We start from the raw sequence: 18110 nt of genomic DNA, 5'->3' as shown, positions 1-18110 counted from the left end.
TAATCCCAGAACTTAGCAGGCTGATCTCTGAATTTGAGGCCACTGTTTCCTATACAGCTAGTTCCAGGCTAGCCAGGACTACATAGTAAGACACTCTCTCAAAATAATAATAATTAATAAATAATATGAATAAAATAGGAGGGGAACTGTTACTAAAGATGAAGTCCACAAGTAGTTCAGGAAATAATTGTAATCGTGGCATTGCATGAAATTAAAAACCTTCCTCAGAGCAAATAAAACAATCAATAGGGTGGCAAAAACCTACAAAATGGGAGAGAAATCTTTGTTAATTATGCATAGTCAATTGATAGTTCTCAAAGGAAGAAAATAAGTATATGAAAAAGTATCCCACCTCCATAGCCTTCAGGAAAATGTCATTAAAACTGCACTTGAGGGACACAGGCATAGGGAGAGCTTAACAACCTGTGACACCACTTGGCTTGAGCTCCACATATACACCCCCTTCCCAGAATGCATTTGGCAACCCTATTGAACTGCAAGTACACCCCCACATCAAACAATAAAGTGAAGTGCTTTTCCTTGACAACTCTATGGCAACGCCCCGTTTTTCAAATATGTCTCAGAACAGGCGGAAGGGGGCTGATCCAGCTTCAGCTGGTTTGGGGTACATGCATAGTAATGTGTACTCAGGGACAAAAGTGTACTCTGAGTGGATTTCTAGGGGCAAAATTCTATTTACCATCTTATACCTGTGCGTAATTGGGAGTGCATATAAGTAAAATCAGAGACATCATGGGAGTGGACATACATAGTAAAGGAAAGCTTATGAAATCCAAGCTTATCAATCAAAAGAGAATAACTCATACCCAACCTTTAGCAATCAGCTCCTCTTCCTAGACCCCATAAAGGTAGCCTCAAATAATAACTTATGTCCTCGAGAACTCTAACCCCACGAACCTGCTCACTTGCAGGGAATCTGGTGTGTATTGCTGCTTTGCTCTAAATAAAGGTTTTTGCTTGTGCAGAGGCTTCTTCAATTCTCTGAACAAAATGTCAAGATCCTGCAAAGTCCAGACTTAGACCCTCCCATACACAACTCCATAACACACTGAGGTTCCATTTTACCCAAGTCAGAATGGCTGTCACGAAGGAAACAAATGACAACAAATGCTGGAGAGAACCCTCACACACTGCTGGAGAGAACCCTCACCACTGCTGGAGAGAACCCTCACACACTGCTGGAGAGAACCCTCACCACTGCTGGAGAGAACCCTCAAAAACTGCTCTAGAACCCTCATACACTGATGGAGAGAACGCTCACACACTGCTGGTAGGAATGTAGCCTGATCATGATTATTAGTGTTAACTGTCAACGTGACCGAATCTAGAGATTGAAGATGAACCTCTGGCCCTGTCTGTGGGAGATTGTCTTGACAAGGTTACTTAAGCAGGAAGCTCCAGTCACTGTGGGTGACACCATTCCCAGGGCTGCTACCCTGGATGTATAAAATGAAGAGATCAAGCTGAGCACTAGCAAGCATGCTTGTACGAACTGTTCTGTCCTTGATTGAGACTGTGATAGAACTAACTCCCTCACTCCTGCCCCAGTGAGTTCCCCAATATGATGGACTGTCATCTGGAACTGTAAACCAAAATAAGCCTTTTCCCCCTTAACTTGCTTTTGCCAGAATATTTTTATCACAGTAATGACAAAACAAAAAACATAAACAAACACACAAAAAAACCTACAATACTAGGATAGCCACTATGGAAATCAATATGGAGGTGCCTCAAAAACATAAAAAAAAAAGTCTCTAATCTTTATATAACTCCTGCCTATGCACCGGAAGGAGTCTAAGCACACTACAGGGATAACTTGCCTATCCATTGTCACACTATTTACAATAGCCAAGACGTAGAAGCAGCACCAGCCAACAAGTAAACAGGTAAAGAAAGGGTAGCATTGTACACATTATGGAATTTGACCCAGCTGTATGGAAAAATGAAATGATGCCATTTACAGGAAATGGATAGAAATGGAGATCATGTTATGTGAAATAAACTAGACTCAAAAAAGACAAATATGACTATTCTTGCATGTGAGTCTAGGTTTAAATATGTACACTTTCACACACATACATATATATGACATGAAAGTAGGAGGGTTATTTGAGGAGAGGAAGAGGTAAAAAGAGAAAGCAATAAGGGAACTAGAGAAGGCAATGGAGAAGGAAAACACACATCATATATGTTTTCCCATAATCAGAACCTAGATTTAAAAACAGACATATATATGTATGTGTGTATATACACATATATGTATGCTCATATACATATATATACATGAAAGCAGAATGGTGACTATTTAGAGGAGAAAAGGGCCAGCGGGGAAAGGGAGGTAGGCAAAGGCGGATAATGGGGAGATTTAGTACAAGTAAAATACAATAATAGTAATGTATGCAAATATCATAAAGAAAGCTATTGTTTTTAATTCTTACTAGAGAAAGTTAATTACAATAATTGCAAGACCAGCTGGGAAAAGGGGAAGGAGAAAATAGTTGCAAGTCTAGCTGGAAAGAAGAGGGATGGGGCTAGAGATGGGCTTATGTCTTCTCTACAGAAAATAGGCATAACCAGCAGTTAGAGAGGAGGTAGATGAGAAGGACCACATCGGATGCTTTGGCTGAGTGCAGGGCCCGCCCCAGTGCCCTCTCAGCCGACATCTTTCCACAGTCTCTGCGATGTTTGTTCACTAGGTATCACTAATGCCTGAAAATTACTCAACTCCCAATTCACCAGCACCCTCAAGAGTAAAGGGTTCATCTTGGGAAGACCAAAGTTGCAGTGAAAAAGTTGGGCCATCCCTTGACTCTCCTAGGATAATCTTCTGGAATGTACCAGAGCTGAATGAGTCAAGACATTCGGCCTCTCTTCAAGGCCTGGTTTTTAAGTGCCATGGCATATTGGTGAAATTATTAAGGCCACTCCATGTAGTTAAAAGGGAGGTTTATTTTGTGGGGTAACTTACAAGTGAAGGAACAGTTTATAGGGTCTGGGAAAGGTGTAGCACAGTCCAGCGGTGTTCTCTGGAGAACTCTGCTCGGTCTACATTCAGCATCTAGGGTCCAGGAACCAAGAGAGCCCGCGCATCTTCAGGGTCCTCTCTTGGCCCCGCCTTGTAGGCGTGACAGTTACCTAAGCCTCAATGGGGGCTGGAACTTCCAGGTCAAAACTGGAATGGCTACCCACTACAATGGCATTTTTAAGAGAAGCCTGGGCTGGCAGCACATGACTGTAATAACAGCCCTGGAAAATCAAGGGCAAGAGGATTACAGGTTCAAGGCCAGCCTAGGCTATAGTGAGACCCTGTCTTTTTTTTTTTATTTTTTTATTTTTTTTGGTTTTTCGAGACAGGGTTTCTCTGTGTAGCTTTGCGCCTTTTCTGGAGCTCACTTGGTAGCCCAGGCTGGCCTCGAACTCACAGAGATCCGCCTGGCTCTGTCTCCCGAGTGCTGGGATTAAAGGCGTGCGCCACCACCGCCTGGCTTGAGACCCTGTCTTTTTTTTTTTTTTTTTTTAAAAAAAAAAAAAAAGAAAAGGCACAGGGAGGAGGCTACAGGAAATGGGAACTGGCTCAGCTTGTAAACATGAGATCCAAGTTCGCTCTCCAGAACCCAAGTTAAAAAAAAAAAACAACCCAGACAGAACTGAAGAGATGGTTCAGCAGTCAAACACTAGCTCTTCAAGAGGACCAGAATTTGATTCCCAGCACTCAGCAACCACCTCTAACTCCAGCTCCAAAGGACCCAATACTCACTTCTAGCCTCCTCGGGCACCTGAACATGTACACACACACACACACACACACACACACACACACACACACACACACACACATAAATAAATCTTTTAAAAAGGAAAAAAAAATGCATGGTGGCACACATTTGTAATCCCAGTGCTAGGAAGTAGGAAACAAATCCCTTCAGGCTAGCCTACCTTACCTGGTGAGCTCTGGTCCAGTGAAAGACCTCGACTCAAAAACCAAGGTGGACAGCTCCTGAGTAGCAACACTAATGTTGCCCTCTGGCCTCCACACACATGCACACACTGGTACACCCACATGTGCATACACACAGGTACGCACATGAACAGAAAAAAGTTAAATTACATGAAAAAGATAGTCCTACAAAATATTTTTGGAGAATTTTCTTGTTATGGAAAGTGTCCTCTGGCCCCATCCCACCTACTCGCTGTAGATCTTTAACTATTTCAGCTTTCTGTGGTAGTTGCCAGACCTTCTCTTTGATTCACCATGGCTTTCTCCCACCTTTCAACCAGGCACTCATGCTGGCTCATCATTCGCATTTAGCCACCAATCAGCACTTCCGGCTTCCCCACCTCAGCCTCTCCCAGGTCAGCCTACCAAGGAAACTACCATCCCAAACACTATAAGTAGGGTGATTATAAACACTCCAGTTTACCGTCATCTTCATCCCTCTTCCGTGTGTCCCTTAGTTGTTTAGGCTACGGTGGGGTAAGACAGAAGGGCAGGAATTAGAAACAAAACGAATCCTCCACTGGTTGTATTGCTGGCTGTTCTAAGCCCAGATCCTAGAACACGTAAAAGATACAACATTGGCACAACCAGAAAGCCTAAACAGAGCAGTAGCTGTAATTTTATTACTGGCTTCCCATTTTGTCTGGAATGAATCTTAATTCTACCTTTCAACAGGAAATGGAGTTATAACATTATTGTGATCTGTTTTACAGCAGGTTTATTTGGATTTAATGCTTGGTCATTTCAAAGCCAAAATTAAAAGAAAAATGCTATAAATCAGAACTCAGTGTTTCTCAGAAAGAAAACCCAATCCTGTTTGGGAGCATCTGGGATTTCTAGTTAAGGTTCTTTCCTGGCGCTTCAGACACACTGTACCTCCTTTAGAATCTTGCATTAAGTAAAATAATAGCTATAGCAATGATGAGGGCCTCCAAAGCTCCCAGTTTATTTTTACATACATCATATGGACCATGATTCTCTTTGGTATGCCTAGCAGAGTCAAGGAAGACAAGATAATTGAAAAAGGATGTTTTTCTCTACGCCATGTACATGTTTTATGTGACTAGCTGGCACGGTAACATCTAGCAGTTTGATACTTTTCCCACAACCAGCTTAACCACACTATTAAAGGAGACAACTGGGGTGGGGTTTGAATGAGAATGCTCCTACTCCTATAGGCTCATGTATTTGAATAATTGGTCCCCAGTCAGTGGAACTGTTTGGGAAGATTAGGAGGTGTGGTCTTGTTGGAGGAGGTGAGTCACTGTCGCTGGTGGGGTGGGGTTTGAGGTTTCAAAAGCCCATGTCATTCCTGGCTAGCTCTCACTCTGCCTCATGGTTGTCTCAACGTGTAGACGCTCATCTACTGCTCCAGCGCCGTGCCTGCCTGTCTCCTGCCGTGCTCCCCACCATGATGGTCATGAACTCACCCTCTGAAAGTATAAGCAAGTCCCCAGTTAAACATTTCTTTTAAAGCTTGCCTCGGCCATGGTGTCTCTTCACAGCAATAGAAAAGTAATTAAAACAACAATTTACTAGGTTGCATATTGCGTTCTACCTGAGATTCTTGGTAATGGTGGAAACTTCTGGAGAAATTTAGATCTAGGGGTATATTTTAGAAGGAAATTGTAGAGTGCTGGTCCTTCTTCTCTTCCCTTTGCTTCTCAGTTATTATGAGAACAGACTTAACAACATACTCCCTGCTATAATGTTCTGCCTTGCCACAGGCCCCAAAATAAAGTGGCTATGAACTGAAACTTTGGAAACCACCATCCACCAGTGGATATCAAATTCTTAAATTCTATGTGTGTGTTCCTGAGCTTGTGTTTTTTTTAAGACAAGGACTCTCTGTTGCCCAGGTTGGACTGACACCATGTAGCCCAGGAAGGCCTCTAGCTTCCTACCTCCCTCAACTCCTGAGTGGTAGGTTTTCAAGTGTGAGTCATCATGCTGGCCTGTTTAAACTCACTGTGCTTTAGTTTACTCTCATGCAAATAAGCAAATTTTTTTTTTTTTTTTTGTTTTTCGAGACAGGGTTTCTCTGTGTAGATTTGTGCCTTTCCTGGAACTCACTTTGTAGACCAGGCTGGCCTCGAACTCACAGAGATCCCCCTGCCTCTGCCTCCCGAGTGCTGGGATTAAAGGCATGAGGCACCACTGCCCAGCAGGCAAATGGGTTTTTAAGGTTGTTGTAGAAATACATACATTAATAGGTTTAAACCATTTAAAATAGTGAATAGTATAGAACAGGTGGAAGTAACTACTTTGAAGTACAAACTAGTAAATGTTAAATAGTGTTTTCTTGTTAGTTTTCTATTTTTTCCTTTCCCTCCACCTTTCTTTCTTTCATTTATTTATTTATCTATTTATTTAGTGCAAGGTCTTGCTATGTAATTCCAGCTAGCTTTTCTTTTCCTTTTTTTTTTAAACATTTAAAAATGATGTAGACTTTAATAAGTCTACAGGTCAGCTTGTGGAGAAGCTGACCAAAATACTTAAAGGAGGAGATACAAGTGGCCATCCAGAGGGTCTATACATCATTCTTTTTGCAGAATATTTAAAAGGGTTTTTTTTTTTTTTTTTTTTTTGGAGATACAATTTTTTCATTTGCCATTTTGGAAGTCCTTTATTGTAAAGATAATCCAATGATTATTCTGGACCTCCATGCTGGATAAATTTCATTTTTTCTTGAGACATAGGTTTCCTTTAGTATTTCTGAGGTACTGTTTTTTGTTATTTCTACATGTCTGGTGGCCCCTGATGCATCATCAAATCTGGGTATATACTTCCTTTAGAATTCTGTGGAATTATAGATAAGTGAGAGAGTGACCCCCCCAGATACCAAAGCTTCTGCAACAGAGTTTAGGATTGTCTCTTCTATCAGAAAATCTTATTAATAGAGCATGTGGCTTTATTACCTACAAGACCCTACTGGTGGAAGCCATCTTGCTGCCCATCATGAACCTGGACCCTGGCTACCTTTATAACCTAGTATTTAGCCCAGCCCACCACAAGCTAATTAAAGACTTCCCTCCCTCAGCCTCCTAAGTGCTGGGATTATGAGTGTAATCATACCTACTTCTAATTCCCTTTTTTTGTGTAAGTGGTCACAATTTAAGAAAATATCTACTATGCTAGGCAAGGGTGGCAAATGCCTTTAGATCTCGGAGTTCGAGGCCAATCTGGTCTACAGTGTGAATTCCAGGACAGTCAGGGCTACATAGGGAAATTCTATCTAGACACCCCACCCCAAAATCTACTAAAGCCAGAGATATGGTATATATTTACCTTCACATTTTAGTATAGCTGTGGAATCATAGAGATCATCTTATTACTTGTAAATGTGACAGCTAAGGACTATATCCTACTGTTTTTATATGTTTGGGTTTCCTGTCTCTTTCTTTCTTTCTTTCTTTCTTTCTTTCTTTCTTTCTTTCTTTCTTTCTTTCTTTCTTTCTTTCTTTCTCTTTCTTTCTTTCTTTTTTTCTTTCTTTCTCCTTCCTTCCTTCCTTCTTCTTTCTTTCTTTCTTTCTTTCTTCTTTCTTTCTTCCCTTCTTTCTTCCCCTCCCTCCCTCCCTTCCTTTCTTTTGAGACAGGGCCTCATGTAGCTCAAGCTAGCCTTGAGTCCCAAAACACATGTGGATGCAACCTCATCTAAAAAAATCTGTAACTTGTAGATATCTTTTGGGTCCTATTAAGAATTTTAAAAATACAAATTTATAGTTTTCTTTACTCAGTGTTTTAAACAATACTGACTGAAAGTGTGACAATTGAAATGCAGAATCGCCTAAAATTTTTTAAGATTTATTTATTTATTGTGTATATATACAGTGTTCTGCTTGCATGTGTGCCTGTATGCCAGAAGGCACCAGGTTTTGTTGTTTTTTTTTTTTTTGGGGGGGGGGATGGAGGGTGTTCAAGGCAGAGTTTCTCTGTGTAGTTTTGGTTCCTTTCCTGGAGCTCGCTCTGTAGACCAGGCTGGCCTCGAACTCACAGAGTTCCAACTGGCTTTGCCTCCCTAGTGCTGGGATTAAAGGCCTGTGCCACCGCCACCAGTCCAGATTTCATTATTGATGGTTGTGAGCCACCATGTGGTTGCTAAGAATTGAACTCAGGACCTCTGGAAGAGCCGTCAGTATTCTTAACCTCTGAGGCATCTCTCCAGCTCCTTGCCTAAAATTTTTAGTCCCGTTTAAAAAACAAACCCTCAAGTCTGTGGATATAGCTCAATGACAGCGCTCTTGTCTAGCATGCAAGAGTCGCTAGCTTCAACCTCCTGCACTCTTAAAAAATAGTAACACGTAAATAAATTCCTGTGATCTCATCTATGATATATTGTAGAATTTAATGTTTACATTAGGAAAAAGTCTCGCTTCTAGGTTTGCAAGTAACTGAAAAACCTAAGCTTATAGTGGAGGATGGAGCAAGGGGCTTGGGTGGGAGCAAGGGGCCCTGGGGAAGGATAAACTACAACTCCCAGGATTCCTTGGTTAGGGAACAGGAGAGGGTGATCCGCTCCCTTCGCTCCTCCTGGCCGTCACACCTCCTGGGCTTCAGCTCCAAGGAAGTTCGGCGCGTGGGCTTTCCACAAGCATCTCCTTCTCGCTTCATCATTTCATTCTTGTTTACTGATACGGACACCTAAGGACGACAGTTCTGCAAGAAGCGTCAAAATGGAGGAGGAGCCGAGTACAAACGTTACCCGGAAGCAGTAGCATGGCAATGAGCGTGTTTGCAGTACCTTGAGCTGAAATGTTGCGGACACAGAAGGTTCAGTTATCAGTAAGAAACGAGAACGTCGTTTTTCTTCTTCTACTTAGGTATTCACAACTCTTCCTTAGCCTTAAGAGGACTTTATTCTTTTCCCACTGTCCACGTGGGCTACTTCCGTATAGAATCGCTCCATAATACTGACTCATATAACATGATTTGCCCATTCTGCTCCTGGCTCCCGTCTAGTGTCACTTTTAACATGCCGGAAACTATGAGTATTATTGTGTTGGGTTGTGGGGACGATGTCGAAGCCTTGCTCTTTCTAGGTTTAGGTAACCTTAGAAAGTCACATTAAGGCTTCTGACCTTGAGAGTTACTCATTCCACGGCTGCTCCTAAAGTGGAAATTTTAACCAGAACTGTTATTACAAAAATCTGCCATCCCTTTATTCTTCCTACCGTCCAATGGACACTCCTTCTGATGTATTCACCAGTTCCCGCTGTGATTAACTAATAATTCGTTAAATTTATTAGTAAAACCCTGCAAACGCTGAATATTCTGAATATTTAATTTTTTAAATGATAATGATGTGGGATTTAGTGAGATCAAGGGGGCTTATAAATAAATGGGTAGCCCAGCACAGCAACAACACTTGTAGTAAAGGCTGCTTATGGTAATTTTTTTTGTGCATGTTAGGCAAGTGGTCTACCACTGAACTACAGCCCCAGGCCATTCTGATAAATTTCGGCCCTTATTTCCAGTTTTAATTTCAGGAGGCAAAACATTTTTCTTAGAAAACTTTGTGTTCCCTCTCTTGCTCAATAAAGTCTTAGTATTCTTCTGTTAGCTCTTGATTATCTGAGGGAAGAGCACATATTTATTGTACATAGCCAATCTCACCTAACCTGTCATTCTTTAAAAAAATATTTTTCTCTGTTTGAGTACCAGCATGTATGTATGTGCACCACATGCATGCTTGGTGCCCAGGCAGAAGCAAGAAGAGGGTGTCAGATCAGTCTCCTGGAACAGGAGTTAGAGGCAGTTGTGAGCCACAGTGCAGGCGCTGGCCTTGGTCCTGTGCATGAGGACAATATTTTTAATTGTCAAAAATCTCTCCAGCTTGGTAGTCTTATGTAACGCTTAAAATTATGAAAATACTGTGTACTGTGTAAAAGACTTGGGAAAGTAGGAAAACTTAAAAGGTACCTGTAAACCACAACCTGGCCTTTTAATATTTAAGGATCTCTTCCTTTAGGTTCTCAGCTAAAAGAGAAGCATCCTCAAGAAGCAATCGCAGGGTTGAGAATGAAAAACCCTGATCTTGGAATAAACAGCCTATGTTATAATACAGGCTCTGCTTCTATCCAGTGAGTGAAGAGTTGTGATTAAGTTACCTGACTTTCTTTCCCATCTGAATGCCCCAAAATTAAACAGTTAAAACAAAGTGCTTGCCTAGCAAAGTGGAAGGCCCTGGGGTCAATCACTAATATCTCTCTTCCTCCCTTCTCCCCCCTCATTCATACATACATACTTTCTATATAATAATAATAATAATAATAATAATAATAATAATAATAATAATATTTAAAAATAAATTAATAGATACAATAAAATTGCTCATTTAAGTTTATCCAGACTTTGTGATCCAGCATTTGGGAAGCTGAAGCAGGAGGCTCCCAGTTTGAAGCCAGCCTGAGCTATATAGCAAAACCCTTTTTATAAACAATTAAACTAGATAATAGTTGACATGTTAATATATTCCTTAAACCTGAGACATCTATGACTATGAACCACCTAAAGACTGAATCATTATTTTATAGCTTTTGTTTTTTGAGACAGGGTTTCTCTGTGTAACCTTGGCTGTCCTGGAACTCACTCTGTAGACCAGGCTGGCCTTGAACTTGCCTCCCAAGTGCTGGGATTTTTTTTTTTTTAAGATTTATTTTATTTATCATGGATACAGTGTTCTGTCTGCATGTCAGAAGAGGGCACCAGATCTCATTATAGATGGTTGAGAGCCACCATGTGGTTGCTGGGAATTGACCTCTGGAAGAACAATCAATGTTCTTAACCTCTGAGCCATCTCTCCAGCCCCTAAGTGCCAGGATTAAAGACATGTGCCGCCACTGCCCAGCTATTTTATAGCTTTTAAATGTTTGCTTATATACTCATTTAAAGTTAAAACTGCCCTCACCCATTGTGGTGATATGTTTGTTAGTTATACCCCTACTCGCTTGTCCTAGTGGATTACATATGTAAGGTTACTCCTTTTGTGTGCATGTGCGCGTGTATGGGGTGTGCATGCCACAGCACAGGTATGCAGGTCAGCAACTTCCAGTAGTCAGGTATCGGGGACTATGGGAGTCCAGCCCCTTGATAGTCCCCTCCCAGGGTCCGGGAAGAATCTACAACCAGCTGATAATTAATCTTTGATGAAATGAAATGAACCTATGTACACAAAACTCCTTAGTCCATATACTTTATTATTCTGTGACAGCTATAAGCTTATATTCTGCTCTCATATTTAGGTCATCTTTAGCCTGATTTCTCTCTACACTTGTCTGTGATCCCCTCTAGGTTCTGTCTTAATTCCTTCATCTAGTTCTGCCCCTTCTAGGTTCTCATCCACTTTGTTCCTTCCCATATCATCTCCTCTCCCGTCTCCTCTCTCCTCTTCTCATTCTACTTCATCTTGTTCTTCCCATCTGCTCTTCTCATCTTCCATCTCGTTCCTCTAGTACTCTCCTGTAGCCCTTCAATCTACTTCTTCCCCATCTCAGTTTGTTCCTCTCAAGTTCTTACCCATATAATTCTTCCATTCTCTTCTCTCTTCTCTCCCCGTGCCCTGGAAGTCTCAGTATATAAAGGGAGGGTCCGAGCTAAATTGTGTAAAGCTATTACTTAACGTCCACCTCTCCTAGGCGGTGTCCCCTTGTGGAATTTACCATAAGTCAGGAGACTTGCATGTGGCTGTTATCATTGTTAGTCCACCTGGGACTAACAATGGGCGCCCACCTGGGTGGTGGTTTCCTGTAGTCCTTGAAAGTGGCTAAGGGAGATAATCTGATTCCAGAGAAAGCCTTTCCTGAGGCTGTTCTCCAAATACCTGGAATGTGTATGTCCAGAGAGTGATCAGTCCACACTGTTAGCCCTTCTTAGGGAAAAGTCAATTGGGAAAACTATGAAGGCACACATGATTTTCATAACAGAAGACAGCTGATATATAACAAGCCAAGTAACACCAAAAACTCCTTGGGATTTGGCTTCCTCTGGAGGAATTCCCTGATCCCTCCAGGTGGTGACTTTGCATACCAGCTGAGTTCTTATGATATCTTCCTGCGGCCCGCAGCAGTCAGGTCCCTCTCTCTGTCGTGTGTGTCCCAGGGATTGAACTCGGAGGCTGTCAGAATTGGCTCTCGGTACTTCTCTGGGCTATCTTACCATCCCCTCTTTTGTTTTAACGTACTGTTATTTAGAGGTTTCAAGAGTTTTCTTTGTAGGCTCAGCCTGGTGGCATTTCCCTTTAATCCCAACATTTGAGAGGCGGAGGCAGGCAGATCTCTGAGTTCAAGGCCAGTTTGGTCTTCAGAGTGAGTTCTAGGGCAGCCAGAGCTACATAGTGAGACTCATTCTCAGAATGAATAAATAAAAAGTAAAAAAATTAAAACTATATATATTTATATACATATATATACACACATGTACATTTATACATGTGTGTGTGTGTGTGTGTATCTTTCTGAGTTATTGACTATCTTTGGAGCTAAATGAGGCCATGAACTAAAGGTTTCTCTGAAACTCCAAGTTTTATTATACCATATATCTTTAGAGTTGCTCTTTTCAAATTGTACATCTTACATTACAGCTGCTGAGATGAGTCGTCACCTGTGTATGTGGCTTTTCCGGCATCCATCTCTCAATGTTTGCCCCCCGAGACACGTCTTCCTCTGTTGTCAGCCATTTAGACAGGTCAGTCTTGATACAAGGCTGTGGAATTTCAGACAAAACAAGAGTCACGTTCTCCATCAGCTCTTATTAAATAAGAGTTGGCCCAGGGGCTTCTGTCATCAAGATACAAAGATGCTTTGGAAACACAAAGCCCTGCAGAAGTATATGGAAGACCTGAATAAAGAGTACCAAACCCTTGACCAGCGTCTGCAGGAGCTCTCTGAGAGTGAAGGAGACCGAAGGGCCTTGCACAGAAGGCATGCGGAGTTGGCACCACTGGCAGCTGTTTATCAAGAAATTCAGGAGGCCAAACAAGCCATTGAAGAGTTAGAGTCGATGTGTAAAAGTAGGTAAATGATGTCTATGCGTGTAGAAGGGTGTAACTGATTGGACTTTGAACTCTGTCTTTTAAAAAGCCTACAGAGAATAAGCTCAAGACTTGGCAAGAGAAGGACTGTATCCTCACTCGATGTTTGACATATTTCAGTTGCTCAGGATCTGGTAAGAGTCCAGGTTCTCTATGGTACTTAGCAAGAGGTTTAGAGTCTGCGAGACTTGGTATCCTCATCATAAGTTAATTTACTGAGCACTGTTCTTCATACAGGAATACATAATGATAGTTCCTCTCTCATCCAGGGCTTGTATGGTGTGATATGAGAGAATACATGTTATTGATGATGTGATCCCTAGTCTACTAAAGAAATACACAGGGATAGATGGAAGCTGCCTGTTGACACTACACATTGTAAGAACCTCAAAGAAAGCTTTGTATTTAGTTGTGATATCTACTTTCTGTTTTGTTTGGATATTGTTAATAACATGGTGACCTTTGCTATACTTAGGGCTAGGCCTCACCCAAATCTCCCAGAATGTTTATGCCACAGTCTCCCTCCCTAGACCTTTAACTTTGTTTCTCAGTCAATAGAACCCATGATTAGAGGAGATATCACATGTACTTTATAGCCTGCTGACTCCTAGGTTATCTGCATGATCGCGTGATCAAGACCCTTAAGCTATAGAACCCATCTTATTTTGTAAGATGTATTTACGCATGTTTTGCAAAAATAGTATCGATGTAGTCATGCCTTAAGCTTTATTGTGCACATGGGATTGGGATAATTGTTACCAGGAAATTTTTTTTCCCAGAATTGTACTGTAGCTAGCGTTTTCCTCTCCGGGTTCCGCCAAGCCCTGGCAGTCCCGTAGCCCACTTATAAAATAAACACACAGACGCTTATATTATTTAAACTGCTTGGCCATTAGCTCAGGCCTACCACTGTCTAGTTCTTACTCTTATACTCAGCCCATTTCTGTCAATCTATATGTTGCCAAGTGTTCCGTGGCTTTACCTGCTGTCTTTACATGATGCTTCCTGGAAGGCAGGCTGGTGTCTCCTCTTCTCCGCCTTCCTGTTCTTTCAATTCTCCTCTCTGCTAGTCCCGCCTATACGTCCTGCCTGGCTACTGGCCAATCAGGGTTTTATTTATCAATCAACCATCCACAGCATTGTACTATACTTAAATATGACTAAAATAAACTGGCCTGGTACCAGACTCCCGAAGTTGAACCAGCCTGGCTAACTCAGTCATGCTGAACCAGGTTCCTTCTTGCTTCTCTCAGTTTGTTTCTCCATCAGCTGTAGTATTTGCAGAGATACCCCATCATCCCCCCACCCTCCATAGGGTTTTAGGAGGCTGAGACCGGAAGAGAAGGAGGTCAAAGTCAGCCTGGACTACATAGTGAGACTCTATCTCAAGACAAACAAAAAACTTTGTAGACATTGATGAGGTAGTTATTTAATACTTTCTCTGTAAGAATTTTTAAAGAATTTACCATTCTCCTTGTTGCTGGTTTTAGGTTTAAATAAACAAGAAGAAAAGCAGTTGCAAGAACTTGTATCAGAAGAAAGGCAAATCATTGACCAGAAGATCAACACACTGTATAGTGAGGTATGTTTCAGGCAGCATACTAATCTCAATAGTGCTAATATGAAGGAGTAGTATTTTTTCTAGATTATGCTTTGATGCTCAAAATAACTTCCCCTAACAGTGTTCTTTTAACACAATGGGTAATTAAGCTATACTTAGTACAGTTTGCTGAAGGATAATTGGAAGAGAAATTGAGGTGTTAGTGAATGGGGACTTCCGTAGGGAGAGAAAATTCATAGCAGAATCTATTGACTTGTTAGACAGGAAAACGTAATACTGTAGTAAGGACATTTAGGAGAGCAATGAGATGGCTCAGCAGATGGTCTGTATACACCTGACCTGACCACCTGAGTCCTAATGTATCAGACAAGACGACAGGAGGGAACTAACTCCCTTGAGTTGTCTTCTGACATCCACATGGAATGTGTATGCAGTGGGGACACACACACAGCTAAACATATAAATGGGTAAAATCTTAAAAAGGAATGTAGTCACCACGGGGAGAAGTCAGATGGTTTTAAGTGTTAGAAGTAAATAGGCAGGTTCATGGTGACGGTCAGATTGGAAACTTGCACGTTGAATATGATGGAGTGAATCTAAGTGTAGTGCCAGCTGGTTAGCACAGGTATTTAGTGGGGACTGTGGCATGCTGGGGACTCTCAGGGTTCATGATATTGTGTCTGCTGTAGCTGATACTCTAGATTTCATAAAAGGGAAAATTCTGCAATAGTGGCCTCTTTTCTTCTAGTTCAGCAGGTGGCTTGTTTTTAAAGACAGTGAAGACATAGTGCCATGTACCATGTTTCCCTCGGTGGTAGCCATCATCATTGTCCCTCCAACTTTCTTACTGTGGATCCAGTTTCTGGGGACTTAGAGGGGTGTCTAGAGAGATCACCTAGTGAACCACAGGCAAAACATGTCTAACATTCTCTCCCACAGACTGTCATTTCTAGCAGAGATGGAGTGTCTCAGAAGTTGGCAGTAGGGAGGAGAGTCATAACGTGTAGGTACTTTTTTAGTTTAATTTGAAAGACCTTTTAATAACCAGGAGGTTGTTTTCCTATTCTTCCTAAGAGGAAAACTCTTTATTAGGAACCCAGTACCCCACCCCACCCCTACCCTTTTTTTCTTGTTACATGTGAGAAACTTATCTTGAGTCCTCTTAACAGTCTTTAAACAGAATGACCCCACCAAGAATGCAAGGTGTGGCATGGTGCTGACCAGCATTTATGACAGGGGAGACTATGTAATTATTTGTTAAAAGTCTTCATTTGGAGTAAATGAAGATTTCAAAGCCTTGCTTCATTCATCAGATGAAAGATGCCACTGTTTAGAACTAATTTAAGAGGCAAAATCTGAACAAAGTTGAATGGAACACTCTGAACTTTGATCTTAATTAACTTCATTTTAGAAAATTAGGATAATCTGATAACATTGCAGAAAATACTCAGACAGGTAACTTCATTGTTATGTGAATTGATTATCTAATTAGGTTATTTAAGATCTGGTTTTATGACTTACCTTCTTGGGATATTACATGGTTTTGTTAATTATTGACTTCTAAAATATACTTTGAGGGCTTTGATTTAACTTGAAGTGATAATATACCAAAGAAAATAAACACATCAGTGATTGCATTTCCCGTCTTTTCCAGCTTTTGGAGCATCTAGTGCCAAAGGAGAAACATGACAGAAGTGACGTTATTTTAGAGGTGACGTCTGGAAGAACTACTGGAGGTCAGAAACATCAGCTTATTGTAGATGCGTTTTAAAAACAGAATTTTACTTGGTTTGACATCACTGTACTTGAAAAGCCCATTGCATGTGTTTAGTTTTGGAAATGTTTCCTGAGTGCTTTTATCTAAGGATGCGCCCTTTAATATTTGTGCTTACTGAATATTTTGTGTATTTTCTTTTAGGTGATATCTGTCAACAGTTTACTAGAGAAATATTTGATATGTACCAGAATTATTCATACTATAAACACTGGGAATTTGAGCTGCTGAATTACACACCAGCAGATTATGGTAAGCATAAATTGAAGACTTTGTCTATTAGAAGTGCTAAAACTTATTTTACTTGTAATGCTGGGACTAAAGGTGTGCACTACCACATCTGGCCTACAGTAAAGTTCTTAACTAAATCGAAGAGACCAGGAAGGGAGCTATGCTCCTCAGAAGGAATATGTGAATTAAAGAAAAAAATTCCTGTGGAAACTAGATATCTACCTCTCCCAAACTAAAGCAAAGAACCAGGCGTGCTGGCCCACATCTTTAATTCCAGTACCCAGGAGACAGAGAAAGGCAAATCTCTGTGAGTTTGAGGCTAGCCTGGTCTACATATCAAATTCTAGGTGAGGCAGAGCTACATAGTAAGACCATGTCTCAATAAGTAAAAGATAAAAATAAATAAATAAATAAATAAAAACTTTAAAACTATAAAAAAAAAGCCTTTATAAAATACAATTGAGGGGCTAGAGAGATGGCTTAGCTGTTAAGAGCGCTTACTACTCTTTATAAAATACATGTGGGTGATGCTGGAGAGATAGTTCAGTAGTTAAGAGCACTAGCTGTCTTTCAGAGGACGGGGTTCAATTCTCAGAACCCACATGGAGATTCACAACTTACAACCATCTATAACTCCAGTACCAGAGGATCGACACCTTCTTCTGGCTTGTGAGGGCACCAGGCATGCACATAATGCACATAATAGACATAAAGACAAAATACACATGTACATAAGATTTTTACATTTAAAAAATAACAGTACTAATAAAATACAATTGGAAGATGACCTTTAGAAAAGGATTAATTAAGGTAAACAGCAAAGGGAAATGGAAATTAATATGCTGCATTAGTAAACTGTGATTGGTACAGATTGGGAAGTCCTGCAATGTACCTTCATTACCTTACTCTAGACTAGTGGTTCTCAACCTTCCTAATGCTGTGACCCTTTAATACAGTTCCTCATGTTGTGGTGACCCCAACCATAAAATTAGTTTCATTGCTACTTCATAACTGTAATTTTCTACTGTTATGAACTGTAAAATCTGTGTTTTCCGATGGTCTTAGGCGACACCTGTGAAATGGTTGTTCGACCCCCAAATGGGTTGTGACCCACAGGTTGAGAACTACCACTGTATCAACTTTTCAACCACCTTTTGAAATTTATGTAACAGAGCCGGGCGGTGGTGGCACACGCCTTTAATCCCAGCACTTGGGAGGCAGAACCAGGTGGATCTCTGTGAGTTCGAGGCCAGCCTGGTCTCCAAAGCGAGATCCAGGAAAGGCACAAAGCTACACAGAGAAACCCTGTCTCGGAAAACCAAAAAAAAAAAAAAAAAAAAAAAAAGAAATTCATGTAACAAGAATCTTTTTAGCCTTTTCTTCCAGAATATGGCATATTAGTCCAGGAGAGCCAGAGGATGATCTGTTTCACAGCTAAATGTCAGCATTGTATTTAATGCTCCAAATATGCTTCTGTTTTCCCCTGCAAAAATCTCTT

The 18110-nt window shown here is 41.0% G+C and overlaps 1 protein-coding gene and 1 pseudogene across 4 annotated transcripts in view; one reads left to right on the top strand and one right to left on the bottom strand.

Moving 5' to 3' along the window:
• Window positions 1–6667: 6667 nt before the first annotated feature.
• Window positions 6668–6978, bottom strand: LOC114699862 (annotated as a pseudogene).
• Window positions 6979–8523: 1545 nt separating this feature from the next.
• Mtrf1 (mitochondrial translation release factor 1) overlaps window positions 8524–18110 on the top strand; it is a 28041-nt gene continuing 18454 nt past the window's right edge. Inside the window, exons 1-6 of one of the 4 annotated variants that reach the window (XM_037208368.1) lie at window positions 8524–8800; window positions 9987–10098; window positions 12597–13025; window positions 14537–14628; window positions 16262–16343; window positions 16526–16633. In XM_037208368.1, the coding sequence (XP_037064263.1) occupies window positions 12605–13025; window positions 14537–14628; window positions 16262–16343; window positions 16526–16633 (703 nt within the window). In that variant the 5' untranslated portion in view covers window positions 8524–8800; window positions 9987–10098; window positions 12597–12604. Of the gene's footprint in view, window positions 8839–9986; window positions 10099–12596; window positions 13026–14536; window positions 14629–16261; window positions 16344–16525; window positions 16634–18110 lie in introns of all 4 variants that reach the window. The other 3 variants (XM_028878681.2, XM_028878691.2, XM_028878672.2) reach the window with 3 other exon arrangements.

The sequence above is a fragment of the Peromyscus leucopus genome, chromosome 9, assembly GCF_004664715.2.
Source record: "Peromyscus leucopus breed LL Stock chromosome 9, UCI_PerLeu_2.1, whole genome shotgun sequence".
In the NCBI taxonomy this organism is placed as follows: Eukaryota; Metazoa; Chordata; class Mammalia; order Rodentia; family Cricetidae; genus Peromyscus; species Peromyscus leucopus.
The sequence above is the reverse complement of the archived record's forward strand: the minus strand, read 5'-3'. Positions and strand labels throughout refer to the sequence as shown.